The sequence below is a fragment of the Schistocerca cancellata genome, chromosome 2, assembly GCF_023864275.1.
Source record: "Schistocerca cancellata isolate TAMUIC-IGC-003103 chromosome 2, iqSchCanc2.1, whole genome shotgun sequence".
NCBI classification, from domain to species: Eukaryota; Metazoa; Arthropoda; class Insecta; order Orthoptera; family Acrididae; genus Schistocerca; species Schistocerca cancellata.
The window spans coordinates 1,115,126,358-1,115,151,730 of record NC_064627.1 but is presented as its reverse complement, the minus strand read 5'-3'; the positions used below and the strand labels follow the sequence as shown (position 1 = coordinate 1,115,151,730).

General features: G+C 40.8%; 1 protein-coding gene across 6 annotated transcripts in view; it reads right to left on the bottom strand.

Moving 5' to 3' along the window:
• The window catches only part of LOC126163145 (lethal(2) giant larvae protein homolog 1), a 379,746-nt gene that overhangs the window by 102,330 nt on the left and 252,043 nt on the right, over window positions 1-25,373 (bottom strand). For all 6 annotated transcript variants that reach the window (XR_007535167.1, XM_049920072.1, XM_049920074.1 and 3 more), the window contains 5 exons: window positions 25,017-25,165; window positions 17,064-17,347; window positions 7,399-7,634; window positions 6,576-6,865; window positions 4,588-4,711 (listed from right to left, as the gene is read on the bottom strand). Coding sequence is in view for 5 of the 6 variants with exons in the window: in XM_049920072.1 (XP_049776029.1) it covers window positions 4,588-4,711; window positions 6,576-6,865; window positions 7,399-7,634; window positions 17,064-17,347; window positions 25,017-25,165 (1,083 nt within the window). In the remaining variant the exon portion in view is untranslated. The remainder of the gene's footprint in view (window positions 1-4,587; window positions 4,712-6,575; window positions 6,866-7,398; window positions 7,635-17,063; window positions 17,348-25,016; window positions 25,166-25,373) is intronic.

Here is a 25,373-nt window from a genome sequence, read left to right as displayed (position 1 = left end):
TCAACATTAAAGTTGCCTTTCCCAGTGCATGCCACCATTCATGATCTTCCCCCTTCCACTTAACCGTGCCCTGGTCACCTTCGAGGCATTCATTACCTCCAACCTCACCAAACCATCCTTCCCAATGTCACTTCCTAAGAACACCAATCTTTCAGCACAAGAAAGGACAACCATACACAGCCTCAAAAACGACCATGACCTAATCATCCCTCCTGGAGACAAGGGTTACATCATTGACATTGCAAATCACTTTGCCAATTGTCAGACTCCTCCACCAATTAACTCTGCAAGAGAGATCCCATCCCATAAGTCTACCATAACCAAAATCCACAAACCTAAGCATTCTGGACGTCCCACTGTAGATGATTATTGTGCTCCCACTAAAATAATTTCACCCCTCACTGAGCAACACCTCCAACCAATTGCCTGAAATCCAGACTCCTATGTTCAAGACATCAACCACACCTTTCACCAATTCTTCAACATCCCCACCCCCTAACCTCCTGGATCCTTACTCATCACTGACATCACTTCACTATACATCAACATCCCCCAGTCCCATGGTCTTGCTGCAATTGAACACTATCTCTCCCAATGTGGTACAGATTCAATCCCACTACCTCACTCCTCATATATATTACTAGCTTTATCCTAACATACAACTACTATTACTACTTTGGAGTGAAGGCTTACCAACAAATCGGTGGCATAGCTATGGGCACCTGCATGGCATCCTGCAATGCCAATCCGTTTATGGGCATCCAGAGGAAACGTTCCTAGCCCACCAAAACCCCAAACCCTTGGTCTGGTTTAGGTTTACTGATGGTATATTCATGTTCTGGACTCAGGGTCACGAGACCATTCCTCATTCCTTCACAACCTCAAAACCTCTCCCATATGCTTCTCCTGGTCCTCCTCAACCCAGTGTGCCTCCTCTCTGATGGCTCCATCTGCTCTTCTATATACACACACACACACACACACACACACACACACACACACACACACACACACATATATATATATATATATATATATATATATATATATATATATATATATATATATATACCTTCCATACAGCCTGGCCAGCCAGGGGTGGCATATCTGCAGGGACAAGAACTCCCTTGCTCAGTATGCTGAGGGTCTTATCAAAGCCTTCACGGACAGGCTCTATTCTCTAGACCTAGTCTGCAAACACATCTCTTGTGCCATTTCCCCTCACACCCCCAATCCTCCCACTACTCTCAAGTAATGGCCAAAAAGGAGTGACCCCATTTGTCACACAGTACCGTCCTGCACTGGAACAACTGAACCACATCCTTCGCCAGGGCTTTGATTACCTGTTATCCTGTCTTGAAATGAGGGAAATCCTACACAAGATACTTCCTACCCTTCCTAAAGTGGTGTTCCATTGACCTCCACCTCTCTAATGGCTCCATTCACAACTCTGTCCACATTAAATCCCCAACACTACCTGCTTTCCGACAGATGGCTTGTCACAAATTACTGCCCTGGACTGGAACAACTGAACTACGTACTTTGTCAGGGCTTTTATTACTTATACTCGATCCCACCCCCTCCCCCTCCCAAAGTAATGTTCCGTCGCCCACCTAACCTCGATAACTTCCAATTCCATCCCTATGCCACTACAAATCCCAAACTCTTGCCGCAAGTGTCATAGTCCTGATGAATACCCAAATGCAAGACCTGACCAATCCTGCCGCCAAGTAATTCCTATCCAGTCCTGCCACATGACTATCCTACCCCGTAAAAGGCCTGGATGCACTTAGCCGTCTTGTCTGTCTACCATCTAGTACCCGCATATTCACTGGGCAGCACTGACTCCTCTTCCCCTCCACCTGTACCTTGCTCTTTCCCAATAGCTGCTTGTGTACATATCATTGCATTCTGGTCAGAAATAGTGATTTGTGTGTGGGGTGTGCTTGGTTGTATAAACGGGTGTGTGTTTTCTTTTCTGAAGGCGGCTTTGACTGAAAGCTCAGTGTGTAACAGTCTTTTTGTTGTTCACATATTTACTTACCATTCTTTGTGTTTATTTCATCATCTTTATTATTTACTTCTTTTTAACTTATGTGTGCACACAACAAAAGTGTTGTTTTGTAATGCCACTAGGAATTGACAACTGCAGTTGAACCTGACTTGATTCAAGAAATTTCACTAGTCGAAGATGATCTTACTAACCTAAGATTATATCTAAAAACAAAGATGATGTGACTTACCAAAAGAAAGCGCTGGCAGGTCGATAGACACACAAACAAACACAAACATACACACAAAATTGTAGCTTTCGCAACCAACGGCTGCTTCGTCAGGAAAGAGGGAAGGAGAGGGAAAGACAAAAGGATGTGGGTTTTAAGGGAGAGGGTAAGGAGTCATTCCAATCCCGGGAGCGGAAAGACTTACCTTAGGGGTACCTTAGGGGCGCGCGCGCGCGCACACGCACACACACACACACACACACACACACACACACACACACACACATATACATATACAGACACAAGCAGACACAAGCAGACATATTCAAAGTCCTTTGAATATGTCTGCTTGTGTCTGTATATGTGTGGATGGATATGTGTGTGTGTGTGTGTGTGTGTTTGTGTGTGTGTGTGTGTGTGTGTGTGTGTGTGTGATCCTTTTGTCTTTCCCTCTCCTTCCCTCTTTCCTGACGAAGCAGCTGTTGGTTGTGAAAGCTAGAATTTTGTGTGTATGTTTGTGTGTATCGACCTGCCAGCACTTTCTTTTGGTAAGTCACATCATCTTTGTTTTTAGATATATTTTTCCCACGTGGAATGTTTCCCTCTATTATATTCATAACCTAAGATTATCATTTATACAACACATATCTTGGAGTTCAGATTGATCTGGGGTCATTCTGTGTGTTAATTATTAAATGTCAATTACTTTATAGAATTGGTCCTACAAATAATAAGAGCACCATATTTCTGTTACATTGGTACAAATTGAAAGTGCTGAAATACCCGAGGCATTTCAACTTTTAACTCCTGGGCTAGAGACGTCTACTACCAAATAAATTAGTACTTCAGAACGCATCACTCACAAAAACCCATCCTAATTACCAAAAGTAATGAAGGTTATTCAATCTGTATATTGAGCAAGCAGTAAAGGAAACAAAAGAAAAATACGGAGTAGGTATTAAAATCCATGGAGAAGAAATAAAAACTGAGATTCGCCGATGACATTGCAATTCTGTCAGACACCAAAGGACCTGGAAGAACAGTTGAACGCAATGGACAATGTCTTGAAAGGAGGATATAAGATGAACATCAACAAAAGCAAAACATCGGCCGATGTTGCCGGAATTAGATTTGGAAATGAGACACAAAGTAGTAAAGGAGTTTTGCTTTTTGGGGAGCAAAATAACTGATGATGGTCGAAGTAGAGAGGATATAAAATGTAGACTGGCAATGGCAAGGAAAGTGTTTCTGAAGAAGAGAAATTTGTTAACACTGAGAATAGATTTAAGTGTCAGGAAGTTGTTTCTGAAAGTATTTGTATGGAGTGTAGCCATATATGGAAGTGAAACATGGACGATAAATAGTTTGGACAAGAAGAGAATAGAAGCTTTCAAAATCTTGTGCTACAGAAGAATGCTGAAGATTACATGGGTAGATCACATAACTAATGAGGAGGTATTGAATAGAACTGGAGAGAAGAGAAATTTGTGGCACAACTCGACTAGAAGAAGGGATTGGTTGGTAGGGCATATTCTGAGGCATCAAGAGATTACCAATTTAGTACTGGAGGGCAGCGTGGAGGGCAAAAATTGTAGAGGTAGACCAAGGAATGAGTACACTAAACAGATTCAGAAGGATGTAGATTGCAGTAGGTACTGGGAGATGAAGAAACTTGCACAGGATAGAGTAGCATGGAGAGTCTCTGGACAGAAGACAACAACAACAACAACAACAACAATGAAGAATATGTAACATATCTGGCAGTTTTTAGCATCTGACTAATAAATAATACACCTATTTTCAATGTTGCAAACACCCCCCCCCCCCTTCCCTCCACTCCACTCCATGAAAAATATGGAATTAAGATGATAACAACATATATACTGGGAGTGACGAAAGTTCCCTCACAATTGTATGATTACCAGTATACTCACCTTTTGATTGCCTTAATACCAGAATACTAAGACTTACTTTCCTTTATTTCTGTTTTTAAAAAATAACATAAAACCAAAATTAAAAGAGAAACAAAAGGAGTGATATGTTTAATGTTCAGAATACTACTGCCAATTCATCTCCATCTTGTCTCCACTCATACTTACAACAGGTTGTTGTTCTAATCTTGGCAGACCCATTTTTTCTCCCGATGAAGAAAATAATAGTTACAAAAATCTAGGAATATGTTTTTCACTTTTAAATGTGTATCAGCAGGAATGGAACACCCCCATTTGAACTTAAAAACTGACTAACTAATCTGCCTTGATGAATTTTCGTATGTATCACTTATTTCCATCCCAAATTTAGGAAAGCAGTGGCAATAGTTTGCTGTGAGGTTTCCTTCTATTAATGAAATATATGATGTACTTACAGCAAATGATCCTTGACAGAATCTATAGTGATATCACCAACACTGAGGGCACTGATGTCATTTCTGTCTTCTTCTGCACCATTTTCCTTTGCTTCTTCTCCATCTTCTGATTTTGGTTCTACATCTACGAGGAAGAAAAAAAATTTGATACAAAAAAATTATATTGATACAATGCACAACAATAGTACTAGTAAAGAAAGGATGAATTGCAGAGGAAAAAGAAGGAGGCAAAGTGACACGTGACAGCAGAGGGAGAAGACAGGAAACAAGTTTCATGCCGTGGCAGAGGGAGGAAGCAATGGCTCGAGCGCCATGTGATGGTAAAGGTATCAAGAAGGGGCTGGAGTAATGTGCGACTGCACGGGACAACAAGGGGCAAGAGGGAGATGTGGCTGTGATGGGACAACAAAGGGCTCCAAGTAACTTAGATGTGATGGGTGGCTGTGACGGGACAAGAGGCCAGAGCAGCATGCAACAACAAAGGAGGCAGAAGAAGGTCCCAAAGCGATGTGCAGCAGAGGCACAAGAAGGGGGCTGAGCGACATGTATCAGCAGAAGGACAAGAAGGGTCCTGAGAAACATTCAGCAAGACAAGAAATGGTCCAAGTGGCATGCCGCAGCAATGGAGACAGAAGATGAGCCCCAATGAAGTGCTGTGGAGTCACAAGAAGGGCGTCTAATGATGTGTGATAATGGAGGGAAAATAAGGGAGCTGACGACTTGCGGTGGTGGTGGTGGTGGTGGTGGTGGTGGTGGGGCAGCGAAGTGACAGGAAGGGGTCCAAGCATTGTACAGCTGCGATGCAACAAGAAGCGGTCTGGGCAACATGCTGCGGTGATGGAGACAGAAGGAGGGTCGCAATAATGCACACTGGAGGCACGACGAGGGGGCAGACGCAGGACTGCGCTGGCAGAGGGACGAGGTGGATCCCGAGTGACAAGCGGCAGCGGAGGACCAAGACAGAACCTGGTGAGTGGTGGCAGAGGGACAAGGAGGGCTCTGAGCAAATTGCTGCAGTGACAGACAGAAGAAGGGTCCCAAAAAGGGGGAAAGGGGGGGGGGGGGGGTGGCTGCCGAGCGAGGGGGCTGCGAATGGAGTGGGAGGTGACGGTGGATGATAACGGACAGGAGCCGCTCTACTACGGTTGACTGCAAGAGATGATGGTCACTACTGATACGCAGTATGATGTATCCCATCTTCCTACTTCTGTCAACTGCTAAGCAGGGAACCTAAAGTGGTGCAATATGCTGTCTCTTGAAGTCTATGGGAAGATTATTAAGAATTCAGAATCGTGCTTGGCCAGAGGGTGGGTCATGTCTTTCTGGTTACTGGGTATTATAGGAAATTGCCAGGGGGTCCTGCAGAAACAGAATGTAAAGCCTAGTTATGCACAGTGTCAAGTAAATGTGGTAGGAAATGGAAAGGATCAACAATGAACTGAGACTGCATATTTGTCTGCAGAAAATGACTGTATGAAAGGTGTGACATTAACAGAAATAAAGGTAGCTGTGAAAAATGGATTAAGGATGATTAATAAATGTAAAATGTACTATGGCTTTAGAGGAACTACCAAAGGAGTAGCAAGAACGTCACACTATGGAAAAAGAAGTTGGTAAGAGTTATTTATGAGGCAGCAGAAAGATTTTGAGAGATTGAAAAAATGGATTTTTGATCAATGTAGATCCTTAAGGTACCCAAAAATGAACCTAAAGCAGACATGGTACATGGTGGAAAACTGAAGATTCCCATAATTTCTTCACATACATGATTACAGTCGTGGGTGGCATATTGGTACTTCTAGCCATGCTATCGATGTACAGGGTCTCATCAACTTCTTTTGTCAGAATGAGATAGATGATAAAAAGGATCAAACTAAGCATTTCCTCAATATGTGAGAATCAGTTTGAATCAAGCATTGGTAATGGAGAAACTCAATTGGAAAATGTTGCATAGTGGTTACAGCAATAATACACGTTTGTTCATGTACCTTTGTTCTCCTCATGAGTAGCATCTCCATTCACTGTATGTGATGCAGGTGGGTGATCTCTAGCAGCAGCTGATGGACTTGCATTTTCTGCTTCTTCTTCCTCTGCTACTTCCATTTCTTCCTCTTCTGTTTCCTCCTCTTTTGGTATCTGTCTGGCTCCTTCTGGCAAATCAATGCGGCATCGTGGATATAACAGTGTTGAAGCGGATAGTGTTATCCTCTGAAGCTCGCTGGAGGAGTGTAAATAAAATGCTTCTCCATACCGTGTGAATGTCAGACTTGATATTCCACTAAGGAGAAAAAGAACCATAAAGGTTATGAACTAATATAAATCATTAACTGTGTAGCTTTGCTATAACCACATTCTACAAAATGTTTTTGAAAATGAACAGTAACAATTGAAAAACTGAAAAGTTGCAATAAGAAACTCATTTGTTTGGAAAACACAAATTTTCCCATCATCATCTGCACAGAAACATCCAGAATAAAGTGTATGATCATCATTACCACAATTTTTTTTAAATTATTATAAACAGTGATAAATACTTAATTAGTAATGATGAATAAATTCATGAAATGGCTACAATCAAGTACTCTGTTTACTATAAAATCTTTGCCTCCCATGTTCCAGGCACAATTTCAGTAATGTCTACTGCACATATGAAAGTTGGAAAAAGCATGAACCATGGAAAAAGCATGAACCATTTTTTTTCCACATGGGCAACTTATAATTCTTATTATGAAAACAGCCAAGAACACTCAGATGTTACAATTTAGCTCAGGAAGTACCACAAAAACAAGCTGTAATATCTGCAATACTCACTTAATATCTTCTCGTCGAACAACAGCAGCATTGAGCTGCCTTCTTAAGTCAGGAACACTGAGAACTATGCAGTCCCCCAGATTGGTGAGACTCACTATGCACCATTCTGAGTACTGTGCACCACGATCTGGCCTTGAAGTTACAAAATGTGCCAAGCTCATTCTTCTCACACGGGAACCTTCGTGAGCAGTAAGTTTAAATTTGCAGAAAGGCTTAAGGCTTGGCAATGTGAATATCTGAAGCAATGAAAGGAAATACCAGCCACATATATAAACTCATTAGCACTAAAGCAGCACTTTATAACATTACAGATTCCTCTCATCTGTGTAACACTCTATATGAAAATAAACAGAGAGGAGTAAACTACATTGCAAGTAGCAAAACTAAAGAAGTTCTCAAAAACCCACTGGTCCTTATAATGTGTTATGTACAACACTGGGCAGAGAAGTTTAGATATTTTTCACATATGCTTTTGTTGACAATGTCTTATGGGTGTAAAAAAGCTACTGTATTGTTGCAAAGATTATTCTTTTGTATACTTCTTACCAGAGGGGGAAAAAAACCACTATATTATTTGCTGTCTGCAAAAAATTACAACATATGGTAGCAACAGAATTTCAAATATAAAATTCAAGGTCTAGATACGTAACTGAGATTTCTGCTGTGTAATCAAATGAAAAGTGACACTGTCAGTACCAACCTATTACACAAACGGTATTACTCACAGAAAGCTAAAAGCTATGCCAAGCCAAACCCCAGCCAAGAAAAGAGCTTCCTGAGACATGAAAGAAGCTTCTATGAACTTCATGTCAGTGGTCTCCTAACATGTGTATACAACAGCAGGAAAGTAAAGAATTTCACTACCATCTGATAGATGCCAAGGAATGGCAATTTACTGCAAGACTGTCAACAGCTCAAAAAAGCGTTAAGGTAATTATTTCTGTATGACAATCGAAACCTCTCAATGCAACCGTGTCCTGAATAGAGACAGTGACATGCTAACTGTAACAATTTTTCCCCACTAATCACATGTCATTGTTAAACCACGGAGTATACACGAGTTTATGATGCCTCTACCGTGAAGTACGAAGAAGCAATCATGCAGTGACATCAGACAAACTCTGTATTATTCATCATAGTTTGATGAATTTTGGTTAGCCATCACTATCTCATGTAACACACATTGATAAATCTCTCTCAAGTCAATGATAAATTGAGGACACATTTCTGATAGGGGAAAAAACTGACCTTTGTGCAACCCTACAAAACATTCTAACATGATAATGCAGCATGATTGTTCATCAATTCTTTGGTGAATAGCAGATAGAGTACCTTTTTGAGTATCATGTTCATCTGACACGTAAGTGACTGAACATATATGGAATTTGCCAGCTGAGATGCTCATCTGCAAAGTACCACTGCCAGCAACCTTAATAAATAATAAAATAATAATAATAATAATAATAAAAACGATGTGCAAACCCCCCCCCCCCCCAAAAAAAAACACAACACGCACACATACAATCTTTGTCATTTCTGTAATTCTTGAAGCTCTCTGTCATCATTCACTATTATCTACGGGAAAAAGAAATGCTGCCTTGTAGTACTGAAAATTTATACATAAAATACATGACATGTATATTACACTTACATCCTATGACATCATTATTTTGGGATGTTCAAATTTTCGGACATCTGATGTTCACTTTCATCCCACAAAATTCAGTGGTTACAGTTTACAGTGTTTTATACCACAGCAGAGAGTCCCAGCACAGCAATCATAGCTGGACAAGCCTGATAAACCTTGTTTTTGTTGAGAGCAAGTCAGTCCCAAGAAGTGAGCCTTTACACAACTCAGATAGGCCTAATTTCAAGTTTCTGTTCAATCTAGGTGACCTGGATGAAATGTAGGATGCTTAGTGTTTTTAAGTTACATGTCAGGATGTTATACAGGGTATTAAATAATATTTGGATAACTTCAGGGGAGTGGATGTGCTTTGTCTCTGAGTCAAGAACTAGGTTATGTGCTAACTTTCCAGCCATCAGTCATTGAACAAGATGATGTATGACAGTTTCCCCAAACCCAGCTTCTTCATTAATGTTGCCAGGTGAAACTCTTCCTTCACTGCTTCAGTGATGTTCATCCACTCAGCTTCTCTTGATGAAAGTGCAACAGCTCTCTGTCTCTGTGAACACCATGAGCTTGCTGATCTGGATATGATGAAGATGTAGTCGGTATCAGCATTGAAATTTCCCCAGTCAATACATGCAAATTCAAACATTTCTTCTTTGTCCTTGATGTAGGTCAGTTTGTTTAAGGTTACACTGAGGTAGTTAAGCATTCACTAAGCCACTTGCCTGTGAACAAAATTATGTCTGCTATTGCACTGGCTTAGCTTATTGACTGCGTGGCTTATGTCAAGTCAAGTACCTATGATGATACATATCAATACTTCAACCAGTTCTCTGAAGAGATACGAGTGCCATTTTCTGTATTCGCAGCTGTTGTTGCACCCAACTTACTCCCAGTTGCCAATGTAGTCCTTACTGGCTTGCAGTCATCCATTCTGAATCTGTGTAAAGCTTCTCTGGTGTTAGCACTTCGGCACAATGTAATTTTGTCAACAGACTGATTTATGTTGATACCAGGACAGCATCTTAAGGCACCGATATCTTGACATAGCTCATTCTTGATTTGTTTTGTTCTTTCTGGGTATGCTGGTGCAATTATAATGTCATCTCTCATAAATGAGTGGGATGACTGGATGTTTCCCGACACTGCCTGCAAGGACACACAGATCTGAATTTGTGGGATGCAAAATCCAATTGATGTTGGAGTTAGAAGCCACTCAGCAAACCACTGTCAGCCACCTTGGCACAGCCCGTAAATGGCTTTTCTAAGTTTACACACAGCATTATCAGATTTCAATGTCTGGAGGCTCTCACTTGCCTTCTTTACAATAATTATGATTATCTTACTCCAAGTCTCTCCGCTCTTGTAAGAATTCAACCAGTGACTCAGGTCATTCCACGAAAATATCTTTGTAAATTTCACTACTGAGAAATGTAGTGGCGATATCCAGTTGTGAGATGGAGGTGCTAGCTGCGTCTTGAGAGAGGGTGCTAAAATACTATCAGTTTGGCCACATTTCGTACACATACTACTCTGAATTTTTAAGTACATTATTATTGATCACTAGAATAATCATAATTATCAAATATCTGACGCCATGTAACCTGAACAACTTAGCCCCACATCCCCGCAGAAGTCTTTATGTTGGGAAGTAGAAGCAAAATTGAGGTCAAATGGCCCAACACTGTTACCGAATGAGACTAATGAACAAATCAACCATGATTTATAGAGGAAATGTGAAATTTTTTGTGGGCCTTTTGATCAGGATGAGAGGATACCAGCCATACTCATTTTTTTCCCCCACATTATACAGGGTGAGTCAAGAAGGACTTAACAACTTTGGAATGATACAGAAATTTATTGAGATAACTTACTGAATCGGTAGATGTGTCATTTTGTACCAAATAACCTTAAGTTTCACATAAATGTCTCAAGTTTCATTTTGGTTTGATGTGAATACCATTTGGATCTGGCAAACATCCCACCAGCAATCATTTCTTCCCACAATCATTGCATCAAGTACAGCCTCACTTGTGCAATGGCAGCATGGATTTGATTTTTTCAGGTCAGCTAAACTTTTTGGTAGGGGAGGAACATATACAAGGTCTTTAATGAAGCCACAGAGAAACGAATCCAGTGGTGGCAAGTCTGAGGAGCGAGGCTGCCACACAACTGACCCTTCACGACGAATACAGTGACCTGGGAAACGGTTATCGAGGAAACCGCAAACTTCTGTGAGGAAACGAGATGATGTTCTGTCTTATTGGTAGTAAACCACACTATCTCTGTCATCTTCATCAATCGGTGGAGTTAAAAAGTTTTCAAGCATATCCAGATACACAATACCAGTGACAGTTTTCTCCATCAAGAAGAATGAGCTGTAAAATGTGAATTTGCTAAGGCCACAAAACACATTCACTTAGGGGTTGTCAAGAACGTGTTCCAGGGTTACATGTGGATTTTTGCTGCCCCATATTCTGTAGTTGTGGGTGTACACCATGCCACTGATATGAAATGTTGACTCATTGCTTGTGTTCAGGATTGTCTCACTGTCCTCTATCCAATGCAACATTTCCACACAGAATTCCCCACAAGCAACCTTATCTGCATCACTAATGTGCTGTGCCATTGTGAATCCATATGGTTTCAAGTGTAAACATCTACCCAGTACTTGCCAAACAGTCTTTTCTGGAATGCCAGTCTCGAAAGATGCATGTTGCATGGATTTTTGTGGACTAAAGGCAAAACACTCCCTAATTTGTTTGAAATAATCATTAACACAACATTGACGTGCCGATTTATAATGCCACATTGAACAATCTGCCTCAGCAAAATTCTTGTGCCAAGAGCAAATTGTTGGCCTGCATAGAAGTTCTTTAGAATATTTGATGCAAAATTTATGCCAATCGGTTGGTGCAAAGTTTGTTTCACGAAACCAAAACACACAGTGAGCACACACTGCACCAGTGGGAGAACCCATTTTAACTGTGCACTATGCTGGCACTGCTGGTGGCAGAATGAGGTACTGATGCACTGTGTAAACCAAACTTGAGGTTGTCTACTACAAAATGACATATCTACTGAATCTATACGATTCCAAAGCTGTAAAATCCTTTTTTACTCACCTTGTATATTACAGCCCAAGGTCACTCAATCAAAAAAACTCACTTGAAAGTCACTTTGTTTCTGGAAGGTAGTATACCTAAGTCTGTGTATACTCAAAATTAATTGTGCATCAAAAAGGATTATTTTCTGAATTTGCAACAAGATACATCAATTATATCAGTACACCTAATTGAGTACTCAACAAATTATGCATCACAAAAGATTATTTTCTGAAGTCACACAGAGATACGTCAATTAACACTGATTCCTACCCTACACAACTTTTACAATTAACACTACTTTCTACCCTTCGCAACTTTATGAGCATGAAGGTAAAACTAAAGAAATTTGGACTCTCAATTGTTCTTTCTGTACATCACACATGAATTGAGTATGAAGAGAAGAAAAGATATTGGTACACAGCTTCTACTATGTGATGTTTCATGCAGTGCCAGCAGAGGGGACAGTAAATTTGGGTGTTCAATAACACTGCTGCAAACTGCATCTCTGATGATCGTAATAAATGTGTAATTCTCACAATTTACCCTTCAGCCACTGGGGATGTGCACGTCACGTTCAGCTTTTTCCATACCATTCCATGTGGCACACTTTTATCACATTGGCTATAATTTCTGGGCTGTTTGTATGTCAGTGGTCTCTATTTTCCCATCGATTTTTTTCTGTTGCTCTGGAATGCTGGATGCCAAGTTCTTTCTCAAGTCTCAGCCATCCACTTATACACATACCAGGGGTGGACAAAATTATGGAAACACCAAAAACACAACACACCCCCAATACAGTGTAATAAATTTGTTGGCATTCAAAACAGCTTTCGGTCATCACGGAACGGATAAATATAGGTCCTTTAGGGTTTTCAAAGATACCTTAAACCATTCTTCCTGCAATATAGTGGCAAGTTCAGGCAATGATGATGGAGGTGGATAGCAAACGTGCAGCTTTACCTCCAACATATACCACATAAGCTCAATAATACTGAAATCTGGTGATCATGGTGGTCAGGGGAGATGCAACAATTAATCATCCTGCTCACAAAACGTCCTGGACAATATGAGCTGTGTGAAAAGGGGACATATTTTCTTTGAACACAGTACTACCCCTGGGGAACAATCATTGTACGATGGGAAGGATCAGATTGGGCAAATGGAGGTCACATAATCTGTGGTAGTAATGCAACCTTGCACAGTAACTGTGAACAATGAGTACTATGATAAGGCTGCCCAAATCACTGACCCCTTCCCCCTCCTCCTCTGTTTCATTGATGGAAAATCAACTCTGCCAGAAGTTGGAAGCAGTGTGAAACAACACTCATCAGACCAAATGACTTCCTCCCATTAATCAACAGTCCAAGTTTTATCGCAATAGCATAGCATTTTCTTATTATGGACATTTGCATCAGTGATGAGTGGTTTTGGAATTTCAGCTTACGCTGCAATTCATTGCTCATGGTAATCCTTTCATGTTGTTTTGGTGCCAACAGGGTTTGTGAGGGTTACAATCAGTTCTCCCACACACTATCACATACAGTTGCAAAACTGCTGTGAAAATTGTGACAGTCTGACAGCTTGAATGATGCTAGCAAACCGAATGGGCAAGAAGCCAACAGAAGATTAATGTTTGTTTTTAATTGTTTTTCTACATAATTAACGAACAGTTATTACTTTTTGCCTTCCAAGCATTAGTAAATTATCAAGAGGGACAAATTAGTGTGAAACAGATGTAAAAACATCTGAATATTGTAGATTCAAAGACACAGGATACAACTTACTCATGAAGAAATACTCGCCAATGTATGTATAACTGCAGTTTAATCCATGGAAAGCAAGAAAGTATGAACAAATATTTCACACATGAGAATAATATATTTGTTGTTGTGTGTTGTTACCATGATAGATATGGTCCTTGACCCATGTAACAATTTTGTGTTTGAGTTAATAATTCACACATTCTTACACTTTACTCAACTTTCTAATACACGAATATTTTTACAAATGTGATTACTTTTGCTTCAAAAGTGAACGTGTTGTTGATTCTTGCTATTCGTGGCTCAGATGTAGCAACAATTGTTGAACAGGTTTCTTCTGCAATGAATGAGATTTTCACTCTGCAGCAGAGTGTGCACTGACATGAAACTTCCTGGCAGATTAAAATGCAAAGGTCCCAAGTTCGAGTTTCGGTCCGGCATACAGTTTTAATCTGCTGGGAAGTTCCAGGTTTCTTCTGTTTTGGGAAACAGTTTGATTGCTTTTGACATTTTATCGTATCATCTATGTGGTTTCCCCTTCAACAATTGCAGTGATTTATTTGCCATGTTAAATAATGAAGGTACTGCATTCCTCATCAGTTCCCTATGTTCCACATTCAATGATTTGATTTAACCTGAAGTGACAAAATATCACATTATCAAGTAGATACAGGGGCAGCTGTTGCGCGAGAGCCCACAAGATCACGTGAACACCCTAACTTTCGACACTTTGCGGATTTATTGGTTATTTTTCTTTGAATGCTGTTAAACGTAACATAGATGCTGCACTCTGAAAGACACAGCACTTAAACCTACCACACTACTGGGATTTCCTGACTAAAAATACACTTTCTCCTGGGTGAACACACACTTTTTCCGTGTTAAGTGACGTTATATTTTCCCTCTGAACTGCAAAACTTATCAATCTTCTGAATGGTTGTGGTTTTATACACAGGCGTACGATGTCTCGCCACTTTATAAAATGAAACTCAGGGAAAAAAACACGTTTTGGAAAGATCTCTGATGCGACGCAACATGTACCCTGCATATTTTCGTATTACGAAAGTATAAATCCTAATTCCATCAAACACCGCATGTTACTTTCCCACGCATTGAAATTCAGATTGCGACGTGCTTTTGTAAGCCACTCATACCTCATGTCGTGTGATCTCGCCAGCCGATGACAGCGGATATTCAGGACATAGGACACGTGATGTAGTCAGCCAATTAGCAACATCACTGTTAAGTAGTGCGAACACACAAACAAAAAAATTTAATGGTTTAAATTAATATACATAATGTTACTATAAGAAAAGCAAAGCTTTCACATACAATATTGGCCTCTAATGTAAACAAGTTCCAAGAGAAGATAAGCTTACACACACAATGTTGATCTTTCTGCGCGTGTTACACTCTAAGATGTATCACACAAATGTGCCAGTGAAATTTTAATAATGACATAAATGTCTGATCTTCTGGGCTCAAAATTCTTCTAAATGGTTCATCATCAAAGAGTTGATTTTTAAATGAGAGTCAAACACTGTGTGAATCAAGAAATTCATTGTACATTCTCGCACACAGTTCAAGTTGCGTAAAAGGAAATTTACTTTGAAAGTAACACTTTTCACACCCCTATTCGCAATATTTTCCCACGACCTGTTAGAAATAGGTTTGTTTCAGCAGTTGCCGTAGAGTGCCAGATGATAGGCACAACCGCGCTTGTGCAGCTACAACGATGTAGGAAGCCTGTATGTTTGTACTTTTAACACGTTAAAAGATCTTACATTATGTCATAAAAGAAACAAGACATCAGAAGATACCCCAAGAGCATCAGAATTTCGAAAACCATACTAAAACGCGCACATTTGAAGTGCATACTTAAAGTACACATTCATATGTCCAGATTCCCAATGAAGCAGGCCTCAACCTGATATTAAGCTTTTCAGTGTGGTTTTCGGGATGTAAATTTTCTTGGAGTGCCAGTATTGCATTATCTTGTGTTTGGTTCTTTATTATGGCGTAATGCCATATATGCTAGAAGACGAAAACGTGCACTTGAAATGCAGCGAACACTTGAAATTAGCCAATAGCGTGGAATTAAACACTTCATTTCAAATACACCGATTGCCTCAGCGGAAAAGATTAATAAAAGTCAGATTTTTTTATCAAACAGATAAAAACAATTTCATTGTCCTGCAAGGGGATTAATGCCCGACTGTCAGAAAGGTGGAAATAAAATAAAATCTGAAACTATGCTTCCTGTAATTATGTGAATGTATTTTAATTCACTTGATGGCTTCCGGGCACAGCAATCCGTTTTGTTTTCATTTGATGTGAGAGCATTAAACGAAGAGCAAACAACAAGATCACTAAATGTAAACGTGGGTCATGTGGAGACTACCCACATCCCCACTGTAACTCAGACTGCTCTGCACATCAGACCTGAGGGTATTTTGCCTGTCTCTGGCATCTTTCACACCTCATGGAATGATCCTACCACAGCTGGCTCTCCCAAAACTATCAATAGTTCTGACAGAATGCTGTCTGCAGCTCATAATCAACAAATTGTGGTCAGAGTCCATATTTGCTCCTGGAAATGTCTTAACAGTTTAAAATCTGGTTCTGAAACTACAGTTGTAGTTTCCCCTTGGCTTCAGTCTTTTTTTGCAGCACTAGCACAGTAGTACCATTTTGGTTAATGTTACAAGGCCAGATCAGTCAATCGTTTGGACTATTGCCCCTGCAATAACTGAAAAGGCTGCTGCCCCTCTTCAGGAACCACACATCTGTCTGACCTCTTAACAGACACCCTTTGTTTGTGCTTGCACCTACAATACGACTAACTGTATTGCTGAAGCACACCCCTACCAATAGCAAGATCCGTGGTTCACAGATGAACATGTATTCCACTATATAGAAAGAAATTAAGTTAACAGGGCAACTGCTATGCTAGATTAGAGATATATGGCACATTCAGGTTATTTACCACATTTTCATTTTCATTTGTTCTTAATAATGTGCTTATTTGAGAATTTCCCCACCCTTTTGAGAGTCATTTTTATCAAAAATGGTGATAACTTACGTTGTGTAATTAACATCAAAACACAATGAATCTTTATATTTTTGAATTTCTCAGTTTCACTCCATTGTTACTTATGTATTTACCTTGAACTGCTCCTCAGAACAAATAACAACTCTATGAGGACCACTAGTATCTGGCAGTTTTTTAAGTCCTTTCTCAACTTCAAATGGTTCAGGCAGGGGAACATTAATGCCATCTAAGACAGCCACACTTATCACTGGTGCTCTGTGTTTAAGCTGAATCTCTTTGCCCAATTGACAGGTAACGTCTTCTTCTGTTCTTCGTTGTCCCACTGGTACAGCAATGGTAAACACATAAACTGTACCATTGTTTGTCCCTGCCCAAAGTGTAGCTGTTACTGTCTGCACTGTAAAATGGAAAATATAATCTATTAATTTAGTGGCAAAATATTTTCGTTTGATTACCAAGTACTGGGCTTTTTACCTAAATGATTTTTTAAATTCAAACTTTAACAAATGTCTTTTTAGCCCTTCTCACATTTAACAAAATTCTTCACAAAATTTACACATTTGTAGAAATATCCTTACACTCTTAACAAGTCCGTAGCTAAACAACAGAAAACAGAATGAGGGAAGGCAACCACAAACTAAGACATTAACAACAGAAACCACAAACACATAACTAGAACTGAAAATACAGGACAGCTTTGCATTTGGATCTTCCCCAGAGGAATTACGAATGAGGTGTTGGACTGAGAGCAGAACTGGCAGTGGGACAGACCAAAATATTGTATAGGTTGGGTGGGTTATGGAAGAACACTGTGTAGGCTCAAGGGTGGGATTAAGAGTACAATATCCTTGATCTCACAAAGCAGCAGGAGCTAGTCACAAGCCCTGGTGAAGAGTGCGTTCGAATTTTTCAGAAATGTATATAAAGACAGGAAGAGGAATACTCTCAATGACTTAAAAACAGACAATTCCAACCTCTGTTTAAGTATCTAAAACACAAAATCACTGCCCAAAGAGATGTATTGTTTGCAGTATGAGAAGTGAGAGACAAAAGATAATTATTTACTATTGTGAACAACATTATGCTGAATTGCATTTTGAACCGTTTAAGTGGTAAAGAATTTCTGAAATGCTCACCATTTGCTACATTGTACAATTCTCTCATATATCTTGTGAAGAGCAGCAGAGCTGAACACACTATTGCCTAACAGTAAGATCATGAGCAAAAGTATAGAGGTTTTTTTTGGAGGGGTGGGGTGGGTGTTTGGGGCACAAAACATCTATGGTCATAAGTGCCCAGTATAGAACCAGAGAATGCTGGGACCATGAGGGTAAAAAAACGTTGCAGGTCCAATACAGAAAGGAAGGAAAAAAAAAAAAAAAACAATCCAAAACATCAAGACGTTACAGAAGAGTATCTATAAGACGTCAACAAGACACCAGAGTCACCAGGTAGAAATCAAATCTCTTTTGTCATTTTACTGCTTTTTAAAAAAACTTTAAAAATGCGAGCCACAGCTAACTCGTAATCCACTAAAATGTTCGGCAAAGCGGGCAGCAGCCCGATCCTGAGACGTAAGTGGCTAAAATAGGGGCAGAGGATCAGGAAATGTCTGACTGTTTATGGCTGGCTACAGAAAGGACAGCTGGGTGCAGGATCGTCACTCAACAAGTGGCGGCGACTAAAGCAGCAGTGCCCTATTCGCAACCGAGCTAACATTACTTCCTCATGGTGAGACAGCTGGGAAGAAGTCGACCAGGCTGTTGGGGGAGGTTTGACTTCTCTGAGTTTGTTCCCATGAAGGGAGCACCAATGGTCTTGCCAAAATGACGTGATGTGTTGATAGAGAAACGTACAAATATCTTGCGAGGGAACAGTGTAAGAGGCGGGCTGACCGAGATGGACTGAGGCCTTGGCTGCAGCATCAGCAACGTTATTCCCAGGTACACCAACATGGCCAGGAACCCACATGAATACCACTTGGGCTCCCCCATTTGGGAACAAATGGAGGCAGTCCTGGATCTGTCCAACGATGGGGTGGACTGGACCTGGACCATCCAGACACTGAAGGGCACTGAGGGAGTCAGAGCAGATCACACAGCGAGTGAGCAGGTGCCTCCGGATGTAGTGAACAGCCTGATAGAGGGCAAAAAGCTCTGCGGTAAAAATTGTGCACTGGTCGAGAAGCCGGTATTGAAACTTATCAACTCTGATGACAACAAAAGCACAGCCAACACCGTGGGTGGACTTGGAACCATCAGTGTACAAAAATATGCTATCGGCAAGTTGTGAGCGATGTTCGAGAAATTTGCAGCAATAGGTCAGCTCACGAGTCGAATCCTGCAGGAATGACCTGAAGTCAAAACTAACACAAACCTGTGTCTGAAGCCAAGGTGGTGAAGGTCTCTCCCTCACGCGGAAAGTGGCAGGAAGTGTGAATTGCAGCTGCTGAAGCAGGTGATGAAAGCGGATGCTGGGAGGTCGCAGAGAAGAAATGTACATCGTGTATTGGCGGTCAAGAATGTCATCAAAAAAAGGGTCGAAGGTTGGGTGGTCTGGCATGGAAGAAAGCTGACACGCATATGTCAAGCGAGCTGGGCAGAGCAGATTGCGAGGTCTAAGTGTGAATAAGTGTCCATGGAATCCGAGAGAAACGTGGCTTCGCCGGTGTTAAGGCACACAAGATTAAGCTGATTAAGAAGATCCGCCAAAAGAGAACCTCTCGGGCAGGCGACAGGTGAGCCCCAAAGAGGATGATGGCCATTGGTGTCACCGAGGAGCAGAAAGAGTGGAGGAAACTGAGCAAAAAGCTGTATCAGGTCTGCTCTAGTGACAGCAGAAGATGAAGGGATATAAATGGTGCAGAGGGAAAAGGTAAATTTGGGAAGGAAAACACGAGCAGCAACTGCTTGCGGGTGGGTATGCAATGGGATGGACGATGACAAACATCACCTCGTAGAAGCAGCATGACCCCATCATGAGCAGGAATTCCTGCCGTAAGGGGAAGGTCCACCCGTAGCGAAGTAAAATGTGAAAGAGCAAAATGGTCGTGAGGACACAGCTTGGTTTCTTGGAGACAGATTACAAGTAGACAAGCTGACATTGCCATAGTGGGAGCAGATTTAGGTCCACCCTGATCGAAGGCCACGGATATTCCATTGTAAAAGGGCCATAAAATTTAGGAACACTTGAGAATGAAGAAGAAATACTCACCTCGACGGCTGCTTAGGGTGAGCCGTCGAGGGAGGACAGCCACTGGAATCGACAGGTGGAGGATCTTCGTCCATCAACTCAGCGGGATCAATGGAGCTTCCCTGGTGTCGGTCAGTTGACAAGGAGCAACGAGTTGAACAGGACCAACGAGTCAGAGAGGGGGAAGACCGTTTGCCTTGGGATGATTGTTTTGACTTTTCGCGATTGGCAGAAGAGCCAGACGGCTGCGAACTCGAGGTACGCAAGAAATCTTCCTGGGAATAATCTTTATGAATTGATGGTTCACTGGCTGCGTTGCAACCGTCTTTGGCAGTGAGGGCGAAGAACGGGCAGCAGAATCTACAGCCCGGGAAGCGGGAGACGGAGTGTCAGCTTGAAGGTGAGGTGACTTTGCCCCCGTCGAACTGAACTGTAAGTCACAAGTTTGCGTAGTCATGTTTTTCGTGGGACGGGGAGAGGCTAACATGTTGCTGTAGCTTCCAGAAGAAGGGACATTCAGTTTACGGCTCGCCAACAGTTTCCGGGCAACAGGAAAAGGTACCTTCTCCTTCACTCTCATCTCCTGAACAGCCTGCTTGTCTTGATAGATGCGACAAGAACGAGAAGAGGCAGCACATTCTCCATGACAATTAACACAGCGGGGGGAAGGAGGAGGACAGGCGCCCTCATGTGCATCCCAGCTACAAGTGACACATTTGGCTGCATTTTTACATGGCGTGCTGGTATGATTGAATTGGTGGCATTTATAACACCTCAATGGACTGGGAATGTAAGGGCACACAGAGATGACTTCATCTTAGTAGGAAGCATTAACCAATCGAAAGTAAGGAACAATGTGCAAGTGGGCACCAAATTGGCAGCTTCCTTCTTCATAACACGATCAGATAGATAATTAGTTATTTCATCCTCAGTCAAACCATCCAACAGCCGGGTGTAGATACCATTGTGGGGCGAGTGAAGTGTCCTTTGAGCCTCCACTTTTATAGGATATTCGAGGAGGATTTGGGCCTTGAGTAGTTTCTGGGCCTGGGAAGCACTATCAATTTCCAAAAGCAGAGTACCATTGAGTAGAAGAGAGCATGACTTCAAAGGGCCAGCGATACCATCCACGCCTTTCTGTATAACGAAGGGGATAACAGTAACAAAAGTCTGGTTTTTGTCTAAACGTGACTACTAGATATCGAGGCGCAACAGGAAGAGACATTGAAGCAGGAGCCTCATTCCACTTTCTTTTATGTGAAACACTTGGAGTAAGAGAAGGAAAGCCAGTCATTGGGAAGAAGTCCCCCATGATTGCCAGCATCTCTAATGGCATGCTCCTTCCAGCCAGGGGTCCTCCAAAGGGGAGCCCCCCTCCTCAGGTGATTGACGTCACCTTAGGTCACACTTCCCGAACGACAGACAGAGGGACCAATCGGCAGAGGAGGAAGGTAACACCTCGGGCAATCACCCGTCCCTGGGCCAGGCCTGTACCAGGGGGTACGTGCGGGTCCTACATGCCAATCCAGGGCTGGGAATTACCCATTACCCAGTCTCCTGTGTAACGAAGCAGGGTTGCCCACTGCTATCCTGTTTTGGTTTTACACTCCTTCAATAACTTAGTAACTTAGTTAAGCAATGAACTTTTATTTTATTTTTTTTATTTTCACTACTCAGATTCCGACTGCAGAGTCTGTGGCCTTCAGCCTCATAGTACAGAATTCAGAAATAGTTTAAATAAAATTCCCCTAGTAAAATCTATTATTTCAGTACATTCTAATGTCCATTCTGAATGTAATGAGCTAATTAGTTTTGTTGGAAATGCATCATACTAACAGTTATGAACAATGAAGTATATATTGTGCAATACATATTAAGTAAAATTGGAGTGAGCTAATAGATGAAATTCAGCTATAAGACTGCATCCAAAAGAAAGCCTAAATTTTACTGATTCCAGCAAAGTGTTTAAATTAACCTAAAGTCTATTAGTTAAATAGATATTAAGACTTAAAATCTGTAGCCTGTATGACTTTCAGTGCCAATTGTGACCAAACTACCAAATAATTCAGAGATCTGTTTCGATACTTTTGCTACCTATATTTTTCTATGTAAAATAACTCCAGTCTCAACTTTGTAAGTGCATTAATTAAGAATTAAGTAAATTTGAATATGTAAAAATTATTGTTCAAAAGGGCTGCCGTGGTTATAAGTCGGGAATTCCCACGGCGGATGCATAAGTTATTTCCGCGTATTTAAATTGATGCAGCTCACTCATGTTATTTAAGTAATAAAACCCAATAGTTAACTTCAAAACCAATTAGAAAGGATAATTTTAACCCTGGGAAATGGGGGGTGTAAGTTAAATAGCATTACGTGAAGATAAGCATCAAAGTCCTCAAACTAATAAAAGTAGAGACCATATGAAACATAATTTAAAAGTTACAAAAATGAATTCTACACAGGCAGAGTACAACATCTGGCAAAGGCAGACTGAACAATGAACACACATCAAATGAAACAAATCAGGCAAAATACTTCTCTGTTTAGCTAATGATTTAGTGGATTATCTCTCAGTAATGTCCAATCTGCTGCTGCATCTGTTGCTCTTTTTTAGATAAATGATGATGATGATTGGTTTGCAGGACCCTCAACTAAATGGTTATCAGCACCTGTACAAAATCCCGAGCTCTACACAGTCGAGAATCGCTACGTTCATGAATGATGAAGAAATGATGTGGACACTACAAACACCCAGTTCCTGGGCAGAGAAAACCCCCAACTGGGCCGGGAATGGAACCTGGGACCCCATGATCCAGAGGCAGCAATGCTAGCCACTAGACCACAAGCTGCAGACGTGAGGTAAATGACAGAACTGTGTGATGCAGCAAATTGTGAGCATTTCTGAAATTCTTTATCACTTTATGTAGTTCAAAATGCAATTCAGCCCACCCAGAAAAATACTCCCAATCTCTCTCTCTCTCTCTCTCTCTCTCTCTCTCTCTCTCTCTGTATGTGTGTGTGTGTGTGTGTGTGTGTGTGTGTGTGTGTGTGTGTGTGCGCGCGCGCGTGTGTGCGCGCACGTGTGGAGGGGGGGGGGGGGGTTAAGATGAGAGGATACATAGGTGGTGGGGAGGTGAGGTGACAAGGATGGTTCTGATACTATGTCTGAGAGCACATGGTGTAGCGTGGAATAGATCATAGCAGGTCAGACAAGTGCAGTGATGGTAGGTAATAAAAACTGGATCTGGTAATGTGGCAGAATATGGAGCTGTCCAAGTTTGGTGTGATGCTGTGCATGAGTGGGCAGTGTGAGTGGAAGCATTTGAGCTAGCATATAATTGGTTATAGGAAGACACAAGGATGTAAACTGGATCAGAGTGGTGCAGAAGTCATATTAACATTACAGAAAGGGGAGAAATGAGTTGAGGTTTTATAAGTCACAGGGAGGGAACACCATGTGGCTGGAACTGCAGGGCACAAGGTGATGCAAAACAGAGAAAGGAAAAGGGGATGATGTATAAATCAGAAGGACAGGAGGTCCAGGGGCACACAAGAGAAAGCAGACACATGGGCTGGTGCAAGGCAGGCATGGAAAAGTTTTAGTCCATACTGAGGACTGAAGAAATGCTCCTCGGCGGACAAGAGAGTACAATGATTCACACTTTTTGGTGTTTTGGATTGTTGTATTTGTTTTGGGGAAATGATTAACATTTTTGGATACAATTATGAGGTTTTTGCTTTTCTTTACAATTATTTTTCAGAAATTCAAAAGCGTCAGGTAAAAATACACAAATATGAGGTACTTCATTGCCCACATAATTTAAATTTACAAATTTTATGGTAAGTTTGGCCTTTTCATAAAAACAAACTGATTTTGTGTACAGCTAAATTCATGTGCTGAAGTCCGATATTGTTCATATAAAATCAAATATATAATTATTATTCTTAATAAATGGCAGATATTTGAATTTTAGCATATTATCACAATTATGACAGAAACACATTTTTTTTGAGGAGAAAGAATGAAGTAAACCAAACTTAAACAATGATCTGTTATTTAATAAAATTAGCTGTGTAGACTTTTATAACAAAGTATTACAAACTAACTGTGGAGAAAATATCAATATATTAGTAGCAGAGGCTGCAGGTTGGAAATTGTTTTCTTACAAAGTCAGCACAATGAAACTTAAGAAACTGGTAAGTTTGACATTGCCCAATAAAGTGAACATTGAGGGAATCAGTGTCTTGTTAATTAATCAAACCCTGGACAAACACATTCTGCAATCCATAGCAATGTGCACTCTTCTGGACTTCATTCTTATAGATGTTTTTGTGATGTTCTGAGTAATTTAACGACTTTGTAATGTACAATTATTGTAAACAAGAGTACAACAAATGAGAAGTTTATGAGAAGCCTTGCATTTATTTGAAAAGTCGAATATTGGACTTGTACTCTTAACTTCCAACAGTAACTGGAGCAAGACTAAATATGAGGAAGTCTTAGCTCTCAATTAGACTTTACTTTGCCACTGGATATCACAGTAAAGAACCAGCAGACCAGCAGATCATCGGACACTGCACCTCGGTTTCTTCTAGGTTACAACTAAATCAGATGGTTTTGTTGCACAGGGCCGATCAAAATTCCTACCTTAATTCCAAGAAACAAATCTGGAATGAACAGCAGTGGGTGTCTTGCAATTTTCAGACCACAAAATGTATTTCTGCTCCCTTTGTTTTAGTACCGTATCACCCCACCTTCCTCCACAAGAAAATGAATGCATGACATATCTATGGTAATTTTAGTGAGAAAGTTTCATTTTTAACAACTGCATGTTATTATTAATTATATATCAAATAACAGGAATCTAACTGACCGCTAATGATGAAGGTCTTTGCAAAATATAAACACCGAACCATGCTTCCTAGAGAATCGTCAACAGGTCTTGCTTCGACCTGACGTTCCACTGGTTTGGCTTCAACAGGACTGAGTGGTGCTGAGGATGGTGTTGATGCTTCTGCTCCACTACAAGTTTGGAAATGGAAGATAAATTAGCCAAATTGATAGATAACAGAAACATAATAAAGTATGTCAATCAGTTTACAATTATTGTAGGCAGTACATTTAAGTAATATGTACTGTGCTAAATCATTTAATGACACCTACAACTGAACACACTGCGAATGTTCATAGTGAAAATGTCAAACAATATTACACAACTTTTTTCATGTAA